At 54.3% G+C, this 18188-nt stretch overlaps 5 protein-coding genes and 1 non-coding gene across 6 annotated transcripts; 3 read left to right on the top strand and 3 right to left on the bottom strand.

Moving 5' to 3' along the window:
* Positions 1–214: 214 nt before the first annotated feature.
* BDP81DRAFT_360530 (class II aldolase and Adducin domain-containing protein) lies at positions 215–1649 on the bottom strand. The gene is made up of 3 exons (XM_060586399.1): positions 1215–1649; positions 874–1131; positions 215–806 (listed from the first exon to the last, which is right to left on the bottom strand). The coding sequence occupies exons 1-3, from the start codon at positions 1459–1461 to the stop codon at positions 409–411; spliced, it is 903 nt and encodes a 300-aa protein (XP_060438618.1). The 5' UTR covers positions 1462–1649; the 3' UTR covers positions 215–408.
* Positions 1650–2279: 630 nt separating this feature from the next.
* On the top strand, positions 2280–3797 carry BDP81DRAFT_333802 (uncharacterized protein; the record flags this gene model as incomplete). The annotated part of the gene is made up of 1 exon (XM_060585700.1): positions 2280–3797. The coding sequence occupies one exon, from the start codon at positions 2280–2282 to the stop codon at positions 3795–3797; it is 1518 nt and encodes a 505-aa protein (XP_060438617.1).
* Positions 3798–4029: 232 nt separating this feature from the next.
* On the bottom strand, positions 4030–6567 carry BDP81DRAFT_465915 (fungal-specific transcription factor domain-containing protein; the record flags this gene model as incomplete). The annotated part of the gene is made up of 6 exons (XM_060594341.1): positions 4030–4983; positions 5053–5251; positions 5313–5437; positions 5632–6362; positions 6423–6471; positions 6529–6567. The coding sequence occupies 6 exons, from the start codon at positions 6565–6567 to the stop codon at positions 4030–4032; spliced, it is 2097 nt and encodes a 698-aa protein (XP_060438616.1).
* A 768-nt stretch (positions 6568–7335) lies between these two features.
* BDP81DRAFT_t354 lies at positions 7336–7440 on the top strand. Its single transcript has one exon. It is a non-coding gene; the product is annotated as a tRNA-Met (tRNA).
* Positions 7441–8280: 840 nt separating this feature from the next.
* Positions 8281–9921, top strand: BDP81DRAFT_455177 (family 71 glycosyl hydrolase; the record flags this gene model as incomplete). Its single annotated transcript, XM_060593038.1, has 4 exons — positions 8281–8427; positions 8520–8753; positions 8836–9243; positions 9304–9921. 4 exons carry the CDS (start codon positions 8281–8283, stop codon positions 9919–9921), a joined length of 1407 nt encoding a protein of 468 aa, XP_060438615.1.
* A 538-nt stretch (positions 9922–10459) lies between these two features.
* Positions 10460–16753, bottom strand: BDP81DRAFT_400110 (SH3 domain-containing protein; the record flags this gene model as incomplete). The annotated part of the gene is made up of 2 exons (XM_060588645.1): positions 10460–11115; positions 11173–16753. The coding sequence occupies 2 exons, from the start codon at positions 16751–16753 to the stop codon at positions 10460–10462; spliced, it is 6237 nt and encodes a 2078-aa protein (XP_060438614.1).
* Positions 16754–18188: the final 1435 nt, after the last annotated feature.

The following is an 18188-nucleotide window of genomic DNA, read 5'->3' as shown; positions in this document are numbered from 1 at the left end:
ATATCTGACCGGCTTGGGGGGGCAGCGTGCGTATGCAGTGCAGTCTTCGAGACACGGTCCTCTCTAGGTTCGGAGGGCGGACGTGTCCAACGCGACGCTGCATTCCTTTCCGATGAGATCTATTCGAAATCCATTAATTCGCATGGCAATCTTGTTCTCGTTTGCGGAAGTCCACAGCGCAACCGGCAGAGTGGTGAGGCTGGCAAAACAGGTGGCCAACAAGACAACGGTCACTCCTGGGGGGTGTTGTTGATTCAGTTCAGCTGTGGCTGAGGATCTTGAGGCGCTGGGAGCGGGAATAGGGAGGATGATGAACAGACATTCAGCAATCACAGTCTCGTTGAGAAAGCTGATTGGAAGGACTTTTTTTCTCTTTCATTATTCCAAGACAAGTCTACCTACACAGTCTCAAGACAAAAAGTCACCCCCTGACTCCTTCAGAATCAACTGATACTCTGGCACAAATTGCATGTACATGACTTCAGGCGTACCAGTGCCATCCTTTGTGTACTGTGCTTCCTCCTCGCCGACAAACGTCTTCTTCAATCCACCGGCAGCACCATTGGTTCCAGGAGCAACAGCCTGCTCCACGAGGAACTGAGACTGGCAAGAACGCTCGAGGGCGATGAAGAAGGCAGCTGCCTCAGCCACAGTCCCGCCGGCGGTGAGCAGTCCATGATTCTGAAGGATGATGTTCTTGTTGGTGGGACCGAGGGCGTCGGCTATGTGCTCGCCCTCTTCTTTTGCCAGTACGACGCCGCCGAACCCTTCATAAATTGAGAGATCGTTGTAGAACATGCACGAGTCTTTTCGATAATATGGTTAGTACAGAGTAGAATCACTACACGACTGGGTTGGTAGGTTGTGACTTACCTTGGTTAAGCATGTCGATCGGACGTCCGAAGGTGCTCCACGCCCGGCCATACGGGCTGTGCATGTGGCAGGCAGCATTGATATCCGGCCTCCTCTTGTGGAGAACGGAGTGAATGGTGAAGCCGGCGGTATTTACCGGCTTATCGGCACCGCCGATACGGTTGCCGTCCTCGTCAATGTGGACCATGTCCGACACCTTAAGCACACCAAAGTGCACTCCATACGGGTTGATCCAGAACGTGTCCGGCCTAATAGGATCTTGCAGGAGCTCTTAGCACGGTCCCTCGCATGTGCTGCTTCAATGTATGTTGTATTGAAAGCAGAAAGGGAAGAATGCATACCTCGTAGACTGATGTGACCACTGCTGCCATCAGAGAAGCCCAACTTTGCAAAGATGCGAAACGCGGCCGCCATCTGTTCCAGCTGCCATTTCTGGGCGGCTTCTTTGGATTCGGGAACCGGGATTTGGTGTAGGCGCTTGACCTTGCCGCTACCCGCCTTGCCCGAGTCCAGCGCCGAACCGAGCGGCGTCGGTGCCGGTGGTGCTTGTGCGGGTGCGGATGATGTGACGGCTGTGGTAGTTGACATAGTGGGCGATCTGGTACTGCTCTCAACTGCGATATGCCGTCAACGGGAGGTGTCCTTGCTCTTGCACAGCTGCGTCTTCTTATCAACCCAACATACGAGATTGTCTCTCGCTTGGTGCCTTTGGAGGAATGAAATCGTTGAGTCAGTGAGCAGTGTGATACCGAATGGCGGTTACTCCGCATGAGTTGATGGAGGTAGCGGATAAGCACAACACAAATGTCGCCATCACTCGGAAACCTCCGACCCTGGCGGTTGGAAACGGTTCATGCCCGACTAATAGCCCTTCCTTGCTTCCGATCCACCTTTCGGCAACATGACGACCTGCCGGCACCCCACTGCCCCATACCCGAAGCCACATAATGCTCCTCAGTGACATCTTATCGGTAGTCTCCGGTGTAAGCCGGACGGCGTAGTCGATGACCTCGGCCATGGTTACGAAAGCTAGTCGTCTGACGGGTTTTGAGGCATGTTCCTAGTCAAGGATTCAGACTGATCGTTTCTGCAATGCTCTCGGGAAGAACCATGAGACCTGGCTCTATGACAGTATTTCCTGCCGAAGACATCGTGTGACCCAAACTCACCTACTTGTTTGACCCTAGTTTGCCTTTGTGTTTGATAATACATGATATCTACGAGTTCTCTAAGCTTGAACTCTCTACTGCGGACTAGCTTCTACCTTTAGTCTCCCTACCTCACCCGAATCTCAACCTTATCGCTTCATTCTTATCTTGACCTGCAACTCCTCAGTCATCTTCATCAAGAGATTATTCTTGGTCTTTGAACAACTAGTTGCTCAACATCAATAATCAAACACAACCATGTCGACCAGCCTTCTATCCACGCACCGTTCAGGTCCCCCGGGCCATCCGGCACCCGACGCCGACACCCTCCGCACAACCTTTGCCCTCGCCATGTCCGCCATGTACAAGGCCGAAGTCCCCCTCTACGGCGACCTCATCCAAATCGTCCAAACCATCAACAAAGAATCCCAAACCAAAAAGCGCCACGGGGGGCCGGGGGGGCACGTCTCGGCCTCCGCAACAATGGAAGCCAGCATCGAGCGCCTAACCCTCGAGCGGCACGGCGCAATCCGTCTCGGCACCCCGCAAGAACTCCACACCGTCCGCCGCATCTTCGCCCTCCTCGGCATGCACCCCGTCGGCTACTACGACCTCTCCGTTGCCGGCCTGCCCATGCACGCGACCTGCTTCCGCCCGACGTCGACGCAGTCTCTGGAACGCAACCCCTTTCGCGTCTTCACCACGCTGCTCCGGCCCGAGCTGCTCAAATCCGGGAGGGCGAGGGCGGTCGCTCTGGAGTTACTCGCGATACGCAACATCTTTAGCGATGCCCTGTTGGAGCTCTTGAGCACGGCCGAGGAAGTTCAGGATGGTCGGCTGACGACGGAGCAAGGGGAGCGGTTTGTGGTTGAGGCGATTCGCACATTTAGCTGGCAGCCCCTGGCGGCGGCTTCGCATGAAGAATACGCTCTTTTGCGGAGCGAGCATCCCATCTTGGCGGATATTGCGTGCTTCCGCTCGTCGCATATCAATCACCTCACGCCGAGGGCTCTGGATATCAATGCCGCGCAGGAGGCTATGCTCGCCGCGGGTATGGCGGTCAAGAGCCGCATCGAGGGCCCGCCGGTGCGCAAATGCCCGGTTCTGTTGCGCCAGACGAGTTTCCTTGCGCTGCAGGAGGGTATTCGATTCGCTGTTTCGGGAAGAGACGAGTTTGTGGATGGGTTCCACAAGGCTCGGTTTGGTGAGATTGAGGAGAGGGGAGCTGCCGTTACGCCTGCGGGTAGAAAGCTGTATGATGAGCTTCTAGAGGAGGCTATGGCCACGGCACAAGCAGCCGGAGCGTCATCTGATACGAAAGCTGTGGACGAGACCTTTGCCAAGGTCTTTGAAAAGTTTCCCGATGACTGGGATGAGCTGCGGCGACAAGGCCTCGTGTTCTCGGAATATCGATGCGCAGAAAATGCCAAAGAGAAGCTGCACAGCTTAGCAGGTTTCGATACAGCGGATCCTGCATCTCTCTTGGATCGATTGGTTTCCGAGGGCGTACTTGAGGCAGTGCCTATTACGTATGAAGACTTTTTACCTTTTTCGGCAGCCGGGATCTTTCAGTCAAACATCCAGTCCGGGGCCAGCTCAAGTGAGTCTACGATAGATCACGAGGAGTCGATACGACCGGATGTGAAAGGGTACGAGAGGGCTTTGGCGAGAGACATTCTTGATGCAAACGATTTGTATGCGCAGGCTCAGATGAAGAGTTTGCAGACCTGCGCTGGGGAGCTTGGTTTGAGTTTGGATATGATTCCACGACTTTGACAAAAGTTAAGGTCTGAAGGAGGATGCTGAGCGGTTAAGTGATTTCAATCATATGTTTTGTTTGCCAGGGCGGCTGGGTTGCACGTCACTCGATATTTTGGAGATTCGTAGTATTTGTTGGAAGTTGAATAGCTTCATATCGTTCAGCTGGCGTTTCTTAGCACCCTAATTATTATTTCAACCTCATTCATCATAAAGCATGGCATCCATTCCAACGTTTCAGCCATAATAGCTAATAATCCCGAACACCTTGAAGCAACTCCTGCACCAGCCACTCAGACTCTTGCGGGATCGACAAGTCATCCAACCCCATAATCCAATCCTGCATCGACGGCGCCGCACCACCAACAAAAGCAGCATGCATATCCGCCCCCGGGCCCGGCCCGATCGCCGGCAACGAAGCATTACTAGGCGCCGGCTTCTGCCCGTCATTGCACACCATGCTAATCGTCCGCTGCGACAGCGCCTCAAAGATATCCCGGTACGACGTCGCCAGGTTCCACCGCTCGGCAATGATGATGAGGACGGTGGTGCACGCCATACACGTCGTGACGACGTCGGCCTGCCTCGTCGAGTCCCGGACGCGCTTGGAGCGCCACAGACAGTAGAGGTACGTCAGCCCGCCGAGGAAGAGGATGTGCAGGCTGCCCCAGGTGAACTGGACCGAGGAGGACTGGTAGACGCGGCGGTAGAGCATGCACATTTCCCGCGCGCGCACCGCGCACTCCTCTAGCACCCGCTCTGTGGCTTCGTTGTCATTGAGGTTTCCTCCGTGGCTGGCGCTGCCGGCGGCGCCGCCGTCTGGCGTGGGGTGGTTTGCGGGTGATCCGCCCATCATGTAGTGGCGGTAGAGCAGGAGGATCGAGTGGTCGTAGGCGAGCTGGAACCAAGAGCGAGAGGTGAAGACGGATAGTGGGTGCGCTCTCGAATAGTTCAGCTGATCGGGGGTCTTTGCGCGCCATTCCTCTAGTTCTTGGCGGAGACTCTCGATGGTCGCTGTGTGTCCGCAGCCGCACCGCCGAGTTGTGGGTGGATAGAGGTTGTCGCTGATCTTTGTCCATAGACGTCTCAGTTTGATGGCGTGGATGAAGCCGGTCATGAGTGTCGGTGGATCTGTGCTGGATATTCGTGAGGCTGCCAAAAGTCCTCCCGAAGTCACATTTTCATCATCGATATCAAGTGGTAACTGCGCTACTCGTTAGCATATCATACAGAGAGCCCGTTGCTGCGGTGTTTCGCAGTGTGGAAACCTTACCTCGACATCGATTGAGTCATCTGGAATACCAACTGGGCGACCTAGTGTAAAGGCAACTACCCTGTCAATGTCATACGCAACCCAGAAACATCTCTTGGACATCTCTTTTGTCAGTGCATCTGTATTTTTGTGATACCTCTCGGCACTTCGGTGGTAGCCGAGCTCAATGCAATGGCGTATAGCCATGCCAGATACTTTCCTAAGATACAGTCAAGACTAATTCTACGATGCTTAAAGTATTGGTCAGATATTGAGCCTACCATAAGCTTACGCCAACAGGTGATCTGATTGAGTACACGGCACAAGCTAATATTGCTTGAATAGACTCGAGGCTATCGAGATCCAGAACTGCTGAGATGTGATCCAGGGCCATAGAGTAATAAGCCTGCCGTTTCCTGCGTCAACATTGTTCGCTGCTTGCTGCTATAATTCCGCGAAAGGGGTAAAATCATACCTCGGCAGCATCATAATGACTTTGACCAAGGACTAAAGACCCTATTGAGTAGACCTATAAATCTTGTCAGGGCACCGTCGGACAACGGACAGACATATCCTGAAGTTTTCAGCGTTCTAGCTCACTATTAGGACGAAGAAGAATGTCGACCCGTTGACGCTACTCAGATCTCCGTCAAGACTTGCTTTCAGGCAGGTCTCTTCCCAAATCTGGAACGTCGGCTTGTGAAGAAACGGGTACTGAGGATGTATGTTGTTAAAGTACGCTTCTGACAAGTTTGCCCTTAGCGTTGGTGAGGGTAACCTCAGCGGTACTTCTCGAACGACTTCGGGACTGATATCTTTCTCCCGCCCTGCATGGCTATGTTGTGAGCTCCCACCGGTGCTAGCAAGGCCCATGGTAGCGCTGACGATGCGTGAAAAGGAGACGGCAGATGAAGGACCAAAGTAATGCGGCTCACGGCCTGCCGCGCTAAGACAGAGCAGCGCAACCTCTGACGACAAGGTATCGACATGATGGTCATCGGCATCTACCGAAGGCGCGCGCAGCGCCCGAGAGAAGTCCACGTCCTCGAATGACGAGTGGTGGCCCTGGAGGTTCGGGGCGAGAGCAGACGGCATGTGCATGATGGACATTGCCTGCGTAGGGCCGCCGTGCGAAGAGGCGGCGGCGGCGGCGTGCTGTTCCGCTTCACGACCACGACCACCACCCTCGTTGTTGGCACCGAAGTGATCGAGGGCGACTTCGGGACGGGCCTGCTGTAATAGACCTTCGAGATAGGCAACCCGAGCCTCCAACGACTTCATGTAGTCGCGCGGGCGATGTAACCCGGTGCCGGGGTCTTCCACGAGGCAGTCTGGTTTCCCCACATCAGCTAAAGTTCACCATGCCGTCTCACGTCACTGTTGGACCCTACCTCGTCCAGTCCTCACGCAGTTCTGGCACTTGGGACTTTGTCCGTCGCACTATTAATATGAGTCAGTCTGGTTTCTGTATACACATTGAGGAGATTTGAATGTTACCTTCAGCTTCTTCCGCTTACAGCCGATGCAGGCCAACATGGTACGCTCGCCGAGTCGCGGGCGTTTGGCCTGATGGGTGCTGCCGGTTCTTTGACCACTCATTGTGAGGGAAGGGGAAAAGAGATCAGTGCGTTCTAGACAAGTTGGAAAAAAGAGGAATTGCCCAACGGCGCGGAACCGCCGATCTGCCCAGTGGGGACCTTGAGAGTCAGATATCGCAATCCTTTGAAAGCATGTAAACGAGCATGGAGACCTGTCGTCCGGGAAAGTCTGGGGTACGTTTGCCGTATGTGTCAGCAGTCCGGCAGAGTTGTTGGTTCGGACAATAGTAGGGGGGCCACGGGGGGTGTGCAAGGGACTTTGCGGATTGCCGGAGGGCCGCGCTACCGTTATCTCGTGCGGAGACTGTGGGAACAAGTTAGCACGTTCGTTCGGAAAGTTCCTGTTCCCCTGGTGCCTGGATTGCATTGGTTTTGCGTTTGTAAGTACATCTGTTAGTGCACAGATACGTCAAGTTTCGGCCGGGAACGTTTGTTTTCCGGCATCGGAGGCCAGGCCGGGACACATACCAATGTCTGTACACCTTAGCAACTTAGTATTGACATTCAGTCGACTTAATCAATATCTATCCTGTGATTAAGTAAGTGAATCAACTACCTTACCCTAACTTAATCGCAAAGCGGGTCTGGGTGGAATGGTCCTTTCGCTCACCCATCTATCAACGTCCATCAAGGGACCAACTAGCTCGACTCCACAACACCCGCTGGATCTTAGTCAACTTGCGCTTCTGGTTTTTCAACTTCCACAGTCTCTATGGCTCAGTCGGTAGAGCGTTGGTCTCATATCCATACGTATGACTCTAGAACATCTAGAGATATCCAAAGGTCGCAAGTTCGAGCCTTGCTAGGGACACTTATTTCCTTTTGCTTTTGCTACTACAACTTGCTATCATGATCTGTTGACGAGCACAACTCTCTTTTGTTTGACATTATTCGATCGTTGGTTGTTGACTCGCTTACCGCGTAATGTTGTGTGTGAGACAGAGAAGAAGAAGAGCTCTTGATCTCAATCAACTAACTACATGGATACTCAACTGGTTCAGAGATAATATCCCAGAGTGAATACGAATGGTCCAGGAAAAACCATCAATCAATTCCTCATCTTTTTTTGCCTTTCTGCCTTGTCTCTTATTGTTAACAGCGAATTGAGTTCCGACCGGCTCATACTTTCCAATCACCACCATTTGCGCCGAGCCATGTTCCTTGGGCCGAGTCGAGCAGCGATAAAAATAGCAACCACCCCAACCCCAACTTCAACGGACTGAGCCGCTGTCTTACCGGTCCAAACCACGACTCAGAACCTCCAACCCGCTAAACAGCACCACGCATTGCACGCAAAGCACTGTAATTGACCCAAATCCTACAAGATAACGCAACGACATGTTCTGGTTGCACAACACCATCGGCCAACCTCGAAAGAAACCACCAAAAAACCCATCCAAATGCACCCCAAGATCAATCGTCCGGATAACTCGGAATGCTGCTAAGCCCTCGGTTACGCAGCGATGGGGCTACAAATGGTTCTATCGATCGCCAAGTCTTGAGAGCTTTCGCCATCCCACACGTGTCATTTAACTGGAGCTTCTTGAACGGCGTATCCGTAGATGCAGCGGGCGCACGCGTCACTACTGAAAGTGAGTGAGTTTTGACGGGGGAAGGACTCAACTCTCTCAAAACACCAAAACACACAACCATGAGGAAATTCTTCAGGGAAGCAAAGCAAAAGATCGAGGCCGAGATCGCCTCCATCACCGGCGACGATGAACCTCAACAGCAGCAGCATTACCCCCCTCAACCACCGCATCAGGGGTTCGAGCGAGCGGTATTCGCTCATTTCATGGTTCGTCACCATCCCCACGGGGACGCGGGAGAGGCCTCCCACCACAATGAAAGATGCCAATTCCAGTCACTGACGCACGATTACCCCCACAGCTGAGCAATACGTGTGAATACACCGTTGATGAATACAAAGTCGACATCGGCCTAGCCCAGCAAGCGCACATTGACGCCTTTGTCCTCAACTTTGGCATCCACGAGGAAGCCATCGTCAAGCTCCCCGACATTTTCGCCGCGGCGGAGCAGACGGGCTTCAAGCTGCTCTTATCATTTGACTATGAAGGCGCAGGAGCGTGGCCCAAGGAGCGCGTCATCGAAATCGTCAGCAGAGTGAGTCTCTCTCTTATCTCCCAACATCACGGCTTTTTTCCAATTTCAAGTTCATAATGCCCAACTAACTCTCTTAACCCAGTTCGGCCCCTCACCAGCCTACTTCAGACGAGGCCACCAACCCATCGTCTCAACGTTCGAAGGCGTCGGCAACGCAGCCGACTGGCACGAGATCAAGGCCGCGACGAACTGCTTCTTCATCCCCTCCTTTTCTTCCATCGGCGCCGACAACGCGCTCAAGACGGGCGTCACCGACGGCCTCTTTAGCTGGGCTGCCTGGCCCCACGGCAACGCGCGCAAGATGGACGAGGGGCTCGACGCATCGTACCGGCACGCCTTGGGTCCCCACCGGCCCTACATGGTCGCCGTCTCCCCTTGGTTCTACACTAACCTGCCCACCTGGAACAAGAACTGGGCGTGGAAGGGAGATGACCTGTGGAACGACCGGTGGAATGAGATTCTGGCCATGAGGCCTGAGTATGTGCAGATTGTAAGTTATCCCAACTAGTCGTGATGAAAACCATACATCGATTTCTAACCACAAACACAGCTCACCTGGAACGACTTTGGCGAATCGCACTACATAGGCCCCCTCCACCCAAAACAATTCGGCGCCTTCGAATACGGCCAGGCCCCCTTCAACTACGTCCTCGACATGCCCCACGACGGCTGGCGTCTCCTCCTCCCCTTCCTCATCGACCTCTACAAATACGGCACCGCCACCGTCCGCCGCGAAGGGCTCGTCACCTGGTACCGCCTCCACCCGGGCCACGCAGGCGACGCCGGCGGCACGACGGGCAACACGAGCTCCCACGGCCAGGAGCTCTTCCACCCGTCCGAGATCATGGAGGACAAGATTGTCTTCTCGGCGCTGCTGACGGGGCCGGCGCAGGTCACGGTCAGCGTGGGCGGGGTCGCGGAGGAGGCTGGGTGGGATGATGATGGGGTCCCCCGCGGAGGGGTCGGTGTGTATCATGGGAGTGCGCCGTTTAATGGTCGGACTGGTGAGGTTGTCGTGACTGTGCACCGCGGTGGGGATGTTGCTGCGCAGGTGCAGGGGCGGCCTATTACGACCGAGTGCCATCATGGAGGAATGAATAATTGGAACGCTTGGGTTGGCGCTGCCAACTCCCATGTGGAAACGTATGCCGTTGCGCATCTGGGGTAGGCTAGCAACCAATGGAGAAACCGTGTAGTTCATTCATCCAGTTGTTGACTTCGGGGCCGATCCGACGTGACGAGTGTAGACAGCCAGGGGAAACGCTGAGGTGGAGGGAGAGTTGCGATGACAGGCACGGTAAAACGCATATTCGTGGTTCAGAGTATTTTGGGTTTCCACACACATGTAGTGTGCGACCAGGTATTATTCACAAACAGAACCTGAAAAAAGAAGAGCTGCCTGCCTGCCTGCATGCATCCATCTGCTGCGCTGTGTCGCCGTGCAAATGAGGGGGGATCCTACAGATACATATCCAGAACACCATCCCGCCAACCATCCCCCGTCTGTACAAATCGCAAAAAAAGCCAGTGGAAAAGTATGGGGATCTCTAATGCAATCACATAGAGGCACTCCGTGAGAGCCTTTGACCTGTCCCTGGGAACCAAACAGATGCTCCCATACGCTTGTGCCATCATGACACCGGGTATTGCCATTCGCCCGTCGTCTTGTTCATGTAACCAAGTTGCTCGGCCGCTGCCGTGAAGTCCTACTCCTCGTGCACGCTGACCATGGTACCGTTACCCTTAGTAGACTTCTTGCCAAGTTTCAGCATGCTTAGCCTCTTTCTGACGCTTCCCCGTTTGACGATACCGAGACCGTCTACAGGTCGCTCGTCCTTATACTCCCGCTCCTTCTCTGTCAAGTTTGTCCCGGCGTCTGAACTGCGCCGTCCGCCCGAGTCCGTTACCCATTCGCTGGTGGCATCGTTACTGCCCAGGATCCGCGGTACATCGCTGGACGGAGCTCGGAAGAAGCTGCTGCGACGGTTTGCATTGCTTGTAATGGTCACGTTGTCCTGTGTCTTGCTAAAGCTTCGGCTGCGATGGCTAACAGTGTCCTCTGCTTCCGGGGTTGTTTGAGTGTCGCTGTTGGTCTGCTGCAGAACTGGAGATTCCTTCTTACGACCTCCCAAGAAGCTTAGACGCGTCCCACGCCCTTGGCGGATGGCAACTGGCTGAATCGTCGACACTTCTTCGACAGCCACTCCGTTCGTCATAGCACCGACAACGCTCTGCGGTTGAGGTGATGCGTGTTCAGTAGATGGCGACGACCGTCGATAAGTCGGCGAAGCGTTGGCAGACTCCCGGGATGGCTGCTGAGGAGCGAAAAGGGCAATCTCGGGTGCAAAGGTCCTTTCAAAGTCTAGGGCATGTTAGTTTAAGGCGGCCACGCAAATGATCATGAGCATGAAACACTTACATCGTTGAAGTTCCTCGTGCCTTTCGTTGAGGATCTCATTCGTACTTCTGGAGAAAGTTGCCAGGCACCGCTTGATCATAATCGCATGGTCCACGAGTGCCATCTTGATCGCGTTGTCTTGAGGTTCAAGCTCAGGTTCAACCTCTTCTTCTTCCAGCATATCGGTCTCGTCATCCTCGGGTTCCGCACGGAGCGGCAGTAGTTGGCGATAGCAAGCCACACTATTTTCGGAATCTGGGTTGACCGACACACTTACTGCGTCCACGAGCAGCTGAGCGTTTTCTTCGTCGCCCTCAGTGATCCGCTTCTCAATCACTGTCATTTCTTGCGTCTTCCTCACAATGCGCTCTAAGCCGGTCTGGCGGGCACTGAGCTTGATCTCTTCGGTGTGCACGATCTCGCTGCGGCGAAGAATTGTCGGGAATGGGTCAGCAGTGGTGAAAACCATCTTCTCCGCGAAGTGTTCCTGGACAGGGCCAGACGTGCTACGCTTAGACGACACAGAGAAGCTCTGAGGATGGGCGGAAACGAGATAATCGCGGATCACTTGGGCGACCCGAGCGCGCTGAAATACTTGATGTGACAGATCGCGGTGCGGTGTGATGGCGGAAACGACTAGGAACTGGCCTTCGACATCGTCGACATCGCCACCAGTGACAATCTGAGCGGATGGGTACTGCTCCTGCATACGATCCGTAAAGGCAGAGGCACGCTCTGTCGGAGAGCCTTCGTACACAAATTCCTTGTCTCGGAGGCTGGAGGGGAAGCCAAGTCCTTTATAGACGACCTTGAAATACTTGGGCACCAGCTTGTCGCTCTTCGAAATAGTCTCGTAGATCGTTGCAATCGCTCGCTCGGTCCTGGCCAGTTTGGCAAAGTCAAAGACGTTGCTCTCGTACTGAACCCGGAGTTCCTGGTATGCAGCCAGAGCGCTAGTCCAGGCCTCGCCCTCCTCGAAGTGCTTGATCATGTCGAAGTAGATCCGTTCCTTGCGCTCGAATGAAGTTTGTATAGGGAACTCCGTGTCATCCAAGTCATCCAAAGCAGAGACCTGCTTTGTAGGGTCCCAGTCGTAAAGGTCGGCGTGCAAACGTAGGGCCAAACCAGCTTCGCAGTGGTTCCTCGCCTCGCCCTGAAGGATGGCCAACTGATGAACGTATCTGATGAAGATTTCCTCCTTTTGCATGTCGCGGAGGAATTCCATCAGGCGTAATCTGTTGATGAGGTGGGATGCTTCGCTCGTGTTATCGCTGCTGTGCACGGCAACAAGAAGATCGAGGAACTCGTCGACAGTCGCCATGAGGTCGCGGATACCAGCATAAAGAGGCTCGTCGGGAACGGTCGACAGCGGCGCGAATCTCTCCAAGACCTCGTTAACGAACAACTTCTGCAGGATGCTCTCGGTCAGGGGCTTCGATTTGAAGTAGTGGTCAAGGCAGTCAATCATCTCGGTCTGGATGACGGACAAGTCCTCGCTCAGGGTCCATTCGCTGACAATCATCGTCTGCAACACCTCCACAGCCATACGTCGCAAGCCTTCGTGAACACTAAGACAAAGCTCGACAATAGGACCGACAAGAGTGGGGACGTATTGAACCTGGTAGCCGCCCATCTTGGACAAGCCATATCGTGCACGCTCGTCACTACTCGTCTCCCAACCAATGGCCTCCCAAGTTCGTCTGAGTAATTCAGCGCCATGTTCCCTCACGTCGCCAGCGATCTTCCAGACAGCTCTCCGCTTCTGCTCAGGGAAAGTCTCCAGAGCCAGAGATGGGCTGCCAACCAACTTGAGCATTGTCGTGAAGAACATCTTCCAAAGTTCCGTGTTGAAGTTCTCGGCATCGTCGGGGTGGGGGAGGAAGGACTCGAGCAGTATGCTAGATAAGTACTGCAAGGTTCGCATCGTGGATTTGTGGTGAAAGATGTAGACGCTCAACCATTCGTGCGGGAACGCCTCACCCATCAAGATGCTCATATGTACGCGAAGGGTATTTTCGAGGAGGGCAGTCAAGTCACCTTCAGTGAGTTCCAGCTGCATGCCGCTAGGGGAATTCGAAACTGCCGACAAAATTGCAGATAGCTCAACCAAGGCTTCGTCAAAGGTAGACTCCTCCGCGATAGGCTTGGATGGGAAGGGGTATGAAGTTGGGAAGAGAAGTGAAAGGCGGCTGCGAGGCTTGCTCGGAGTGGCCACGATAGACAGGTATGAATCAATGATCTTTGGCAGATAGTCGGGGATCTCAGCGCCAAGATTGTCGATCTGACCGGCGAGAATTGAGCAGCAGAGACGGACTTGCTCCTTCCAGGAATCAGTCACGTCTTCATTGTGACCCCAGTGCGGTGCGATCCACCGGACGGTATTGGCCGTCAGAGCTGACTTTTGTTCCGGGTGTGAAAAGATCTCCAACTTGGAGTAGTTGATGATGAGCACCAGCTTGTACAGGACCAGCTTGCCCTTAACAAGCGAACATGAGTCGAGGAAATCGATAGCAATATGCAAAATCTCCTCGGTCGTCAGGAGTCCTGTCAGCTCTGGCAACCAGGTGTGAAAGTGTTGAACAGCCAACGTCTGACTGCCAACAAGGACAGGAGCGTTGCTGCGCATCATGGAATCTAGAGCCTTGAAGATATTCCTCAATTCTCGAGTGAAACCAGGGGCGGAGTGCGAAGTCGTGATACCTATTCCGGCTTCCTTGGCCTTTTGCTGGCCTCGAGCATAGGTAATGAACTTGAGGATATGTCGCACGACCTTGAAGGTGGAGCGGAGCTTCCTCGAAGTCTGGGCCTCGGCAGGCTTCTCCAGCAGGCGAGTGAACGATCTCACAAGACAGGCCGTGGCAAACGGGTAGTTGAAGCGGTTCTCCGCATAGTGATCAACGAGCGGGCCGAGGTTGAAACGTCTGTCGTGTACAATGCCCAGGACTCTAACCAGTGCAGTGAACACAAGGTCTTCGTATTCGTCGTTGCCCGAGTGCTCCACTAAGACAGCGAAGAGGGCATCAAGAACGTCACTAAGGAGCTTGACAACCTCGATTTCGGGAACGAAAATCAGATGCTTTAGTAGCATCGGGATATCTTCCTTGGGGCCCTCTTTCCACTTGAGCAAGCCCAGAACGATGCGATCCTGGGAGAATCGTGTGCTGCATAGGTATGTGTCGACACGAAGGATCGCAAGAGGGCCGGTCACCTCGGAAGAGTGTTCGTCGTTTCCTCTAGCACTCCACTGCAATGACAGATAGCCCCCTTTGCCGGTCGGGCCAGCTTGGGCCGTCGAGGTAAACTCATCCGTCTTGTATAACAGTAGGGCATGTGCTCCGTCTCGGACAAAGGCCTCTTGGTTCCACAGCGGCATGTAGGCAACCGCGAACGGGGCATTCGGCATGTCGGATAGGAACATGACGATGTGCGAAGTGAAGACATCTTCCGGTGGAACGGCGAGTCGGACAGTTTGGCTCCAGTGCTCCCCCCTCTCAACAACCACAGATTTCCACGTGGTAACTCCCTCGGTGTTGGACGAAGAATAGATGCAGTTCGGGATCTTCTCCCCGCCTGTTCTTCGTACCTCCAGTGTAACCTGCAGATTATTTCCATGTACACTCCCGGAGAGAGTGGTGGGGTTGCCTGCATATCGTGACAACAGATTTTGCTTAGAGAGCGCAGCAGTATCGATCGTAACGTAAACATCCGATCTAGCTTTTGTAGGCGCGCCAGAGAAGCCCATCTTGTTTGTTTTGCGAATGCCAGCCAACATGGTTGGCGTTATTTTGACCAGCGCATCCACATCCGGGTGATTGAAGGATTTGAGGTGCACCTGTACTCGTTCGGTTCGGCGCGACTTTTCGTAATGCCCACTCTTGCTGTCCATAAGGTCTCGAATAAGGGTGTCCCATTCCTCGTGGAGGCCCTGCTTCTCTGTTGGGAGTGTAGGTGATGGCGACCAAATGCTCACGACCTGCTCCACATCTTCATCCTGCTTCATGACTGCATTGAGTTTGAGAACACCAATTCCCACCGTCCGTTCCGCCATGTGGAAGCCTGAGCCGCCATCGAACGAGCCGCGCGGTCTAGAGCCGGCAGTGCTGGGAGGTGCGGCGCTGTCTTGGCTCTCGTCCTGGGTCGGCGGGCGACCCTCGGGCTGCTCTGTTAGTGAATCAAGCTTCGGTGTGGCATTCCCTCTCGAAAAGGCTGAACGGCCACTCTTGGACCCCCACATTAGACTTCTTCTAGAAGGCTTGTTGCTACTCGCAGAGGGTGGCTTTGTGGGATCTTTGGAATATCCTCCACCCTGTGACTTGGCGCCAGAACGAGAATCCGGCTTCCCGCTGGGAATAACTTGTTGACTCGAGCGCACCTTGACGACGAGGTATAGCTCGGTTTCTGCTGATACAACGTCGCCAATGTCTTGTGCTGAAAGATCGGCGAATATTGTTCGAGTTTGGCCCGATTTCGCCAGACTTCCTATCGTTCCGCCGGGTGGTATGTCGATGATGAAGCATTCAGTGAGGGTGGCGGCCTGTCCTCCCACCGGCTTTGCTACAAGATAGACTACCAGGGATGTCTCCTCTGCCGATGCACCGGCGAATCCCTTCACGTCAACGAGCAGGTGGTGCAGAGCCGTCGGCTCTACAGTGGGCACTGGTGGCTCGTCCAGAACGCTCATAACAGACTGTAACTTGGTGATGTCTACTACCGAGTCATCGCCCGTCAATACTCGTCCACGGTCGGCGGGGTCTCGGACGATGACTTCCCCTCCACAAAGCTTATTGACACGCACTAGGTCCCATACTGTTTTTTCGCGCAACTTGTCATATTCGTGTCGTGTGAGGACGTTGTGGAGGAACTGTTGTCGGCTGAGGTTGAGTGTCTGGATCAATTGTGATAGCTTCTCCAGGCGAGGGTACTGGCGGGAAAGAAGTAGACCGTGGAGGTTGGTCGAATGCCACTCGCGAAGGCAGCTGGCGATTTCGTCAATGAGCGGTTCGGCCGCCGATGTTGGGGTTTCATCGCCAATCTTGAGCATCGGTACAGGTGCGGCCGGTCGTGGTGCGTCAGGATCGCGCTTGACGGGGATGGAGAGTCGGCCCCGAGTACCGTTGGGAAGTTCGCCGAGCGGTTTGCGCCCCTTGATCTCGATTCTGGAGCCCTTGGATCCTCGTGAGCTTGCTAGTGGTTTGTGACCGTCTTTCAGTTTGGGTTTCTCGGTAGCAGTCGGCGTCAATCCGCTCTTTCCCGAGTCGCTACCGAGTTGAATATCGCCAGCAGCAGCAGCATCGTCGCTTGTGGCATCGTCCAGCTCCTCCGTGTCGTCAGATTCGCCCAAAACCTCGCGGACTTCGACGCAACTTCGGGGAAAGATGCCACTGAAAACGCGGGCTTCAAGTGTTTGGCCCTTGACGGATGTCAGTCCGGCCAGCAGACTGGGTGGGGCTACCAAGTAGCCACGCAACCAGTTGCCATCTGGGGTTTCTTCAATGATGTATAGCTCATCGCCGAGTTCGAGGGGGAGATCGGCCGGGCCCGAGGCGGCGAAAGGATATGTCGCAACGGCGAAGGCAATGCGAGGAAGAGGCTGCCAGGGCATTGAAGGCTCGGTTCGTCGACGACGCGCGCAAAGATGTGGTCGGTATGTGGAAAGGTAGAGGACGATAGATACGTAAACCGATGAACCTATGTCAGATGCACCTTAGCACAGGGTTCCAGATCGCACGACAAAGGGTACGGGAGGATGGTGATCGATCGCGAACCTGTGGGACCCTGGCAGGGCTGCTCGTGGTGTTGAGGTGGCCTCGTGGAGACGATCGGCTATCGCTTCATCAGGAACAATAGACACGGGCCGGGTTCGCGTGGTTCTGGTTGAGCAATCCGAAGAACGTGGTTGCGTGGGGGCAAGCAACGTGGCAGAGGTGAGATAGAGGGCGCAGATCGATCGTTGGGCTCGGGGTCTGGCGTTGGTTGAACTGGGACGAGAGGAGCGACGATATGTTGCTCGCAGTACCGGCGACTACAGTATGTGGCTGCGATCTCGACTCCGGAGTTCGTGTGAAGGCGAATGGAGCAAATGGGTATCCGTATTTTTTTTCTCGCAGGGAAATTCGGCCGGCCTAGGGGAGAAGAAGAGGGTCGGTCGAGGAGGAGGAGGGGGGTCGGTGGGTAGGTGGTTGGACTGGGGATAGGGACGGGGTATCAACAATGAATATGATTGCAGACAAAAGGCGAAAAGAAAGCGACAAAGTCGTTCAAGGGTCGTATCGTGGTTCGGGGGACCCAGGCCTTGTGTTCCTGGTTATTCCCTCTGTGATGGTCATGTATCAGATCAGGACAGCGGATGGCGGGTTCAACGGCTGACTACTGCTGCTTTGGGGAGACAGACAGACAGATGAATCAAGGGAGGAAATGACAGACAGAGGGAAGGGGGAGGGAGGTGACAAAAAAAAAAGGCATGAGAGACACCAAACGGTCCTGGACTACACTACGCTGGGCTACGTTTAGATGTGAAGAATTTCTGGCATGAGGTGACTACGAGCAATGAGAATCGAGCATTGGGACGCGCAGCAATGGTGCATTGAGCAGTAAGGTACATACAATAAGCCCAGACCAACAGAAAGCAAGAGCCCCTGAAGCACACAGCAGGGACAGCCAGGAAAGGGAAGGCACGACTCCCATCTGTTGTGTGTACTTCCGTACCTTTGTCCCTGAGCCTCGCTGTGAGTGGCTGGTGGAGAGGATTGGGGAGAATTGACTTGGGCTGGGCTGAGGCTGGGCTGCGACCTAATTGGTCAGATGGAGTTGAAGAGCACAAGGTGTGGTGGGTCTGTCAGGGTGCGCACGGATTATTCATCAATCAGAGGGGACCGACCTGGAACGGGGTGCAGGAACGGCCGTGGAATCAGGAAGGAATGCAATGAAATAATCCGAGGCTGCACATATGCACCCGCAAACTCCAAGATACCTACCTACCTAGGTAATCAGATAGAATCAATCACATACATTCTGACCTTGGTCCGAATCAATAATGG

Source organism: Colletotrichum phormii (genome assembly GCF_030913505.1).
Source record: "Colletotrichum phormii strain CBS 102054 chromosome Unknown BDP81scaffold_34, whole genome shotgun sequence".
Classification (NCBI taxonomy): domain Eukaryota; kingdom Fungi; phylum Ascomycota; class Sordariomycetes; order Glomerellales; family Glomerellaceae; genus Colletotrichum; species Colletotrichum phormii.
Note: the sequence above shows the minus strand (reverse complement) of the source record. Positions and strands in the feature narration are given on the sequence as shown.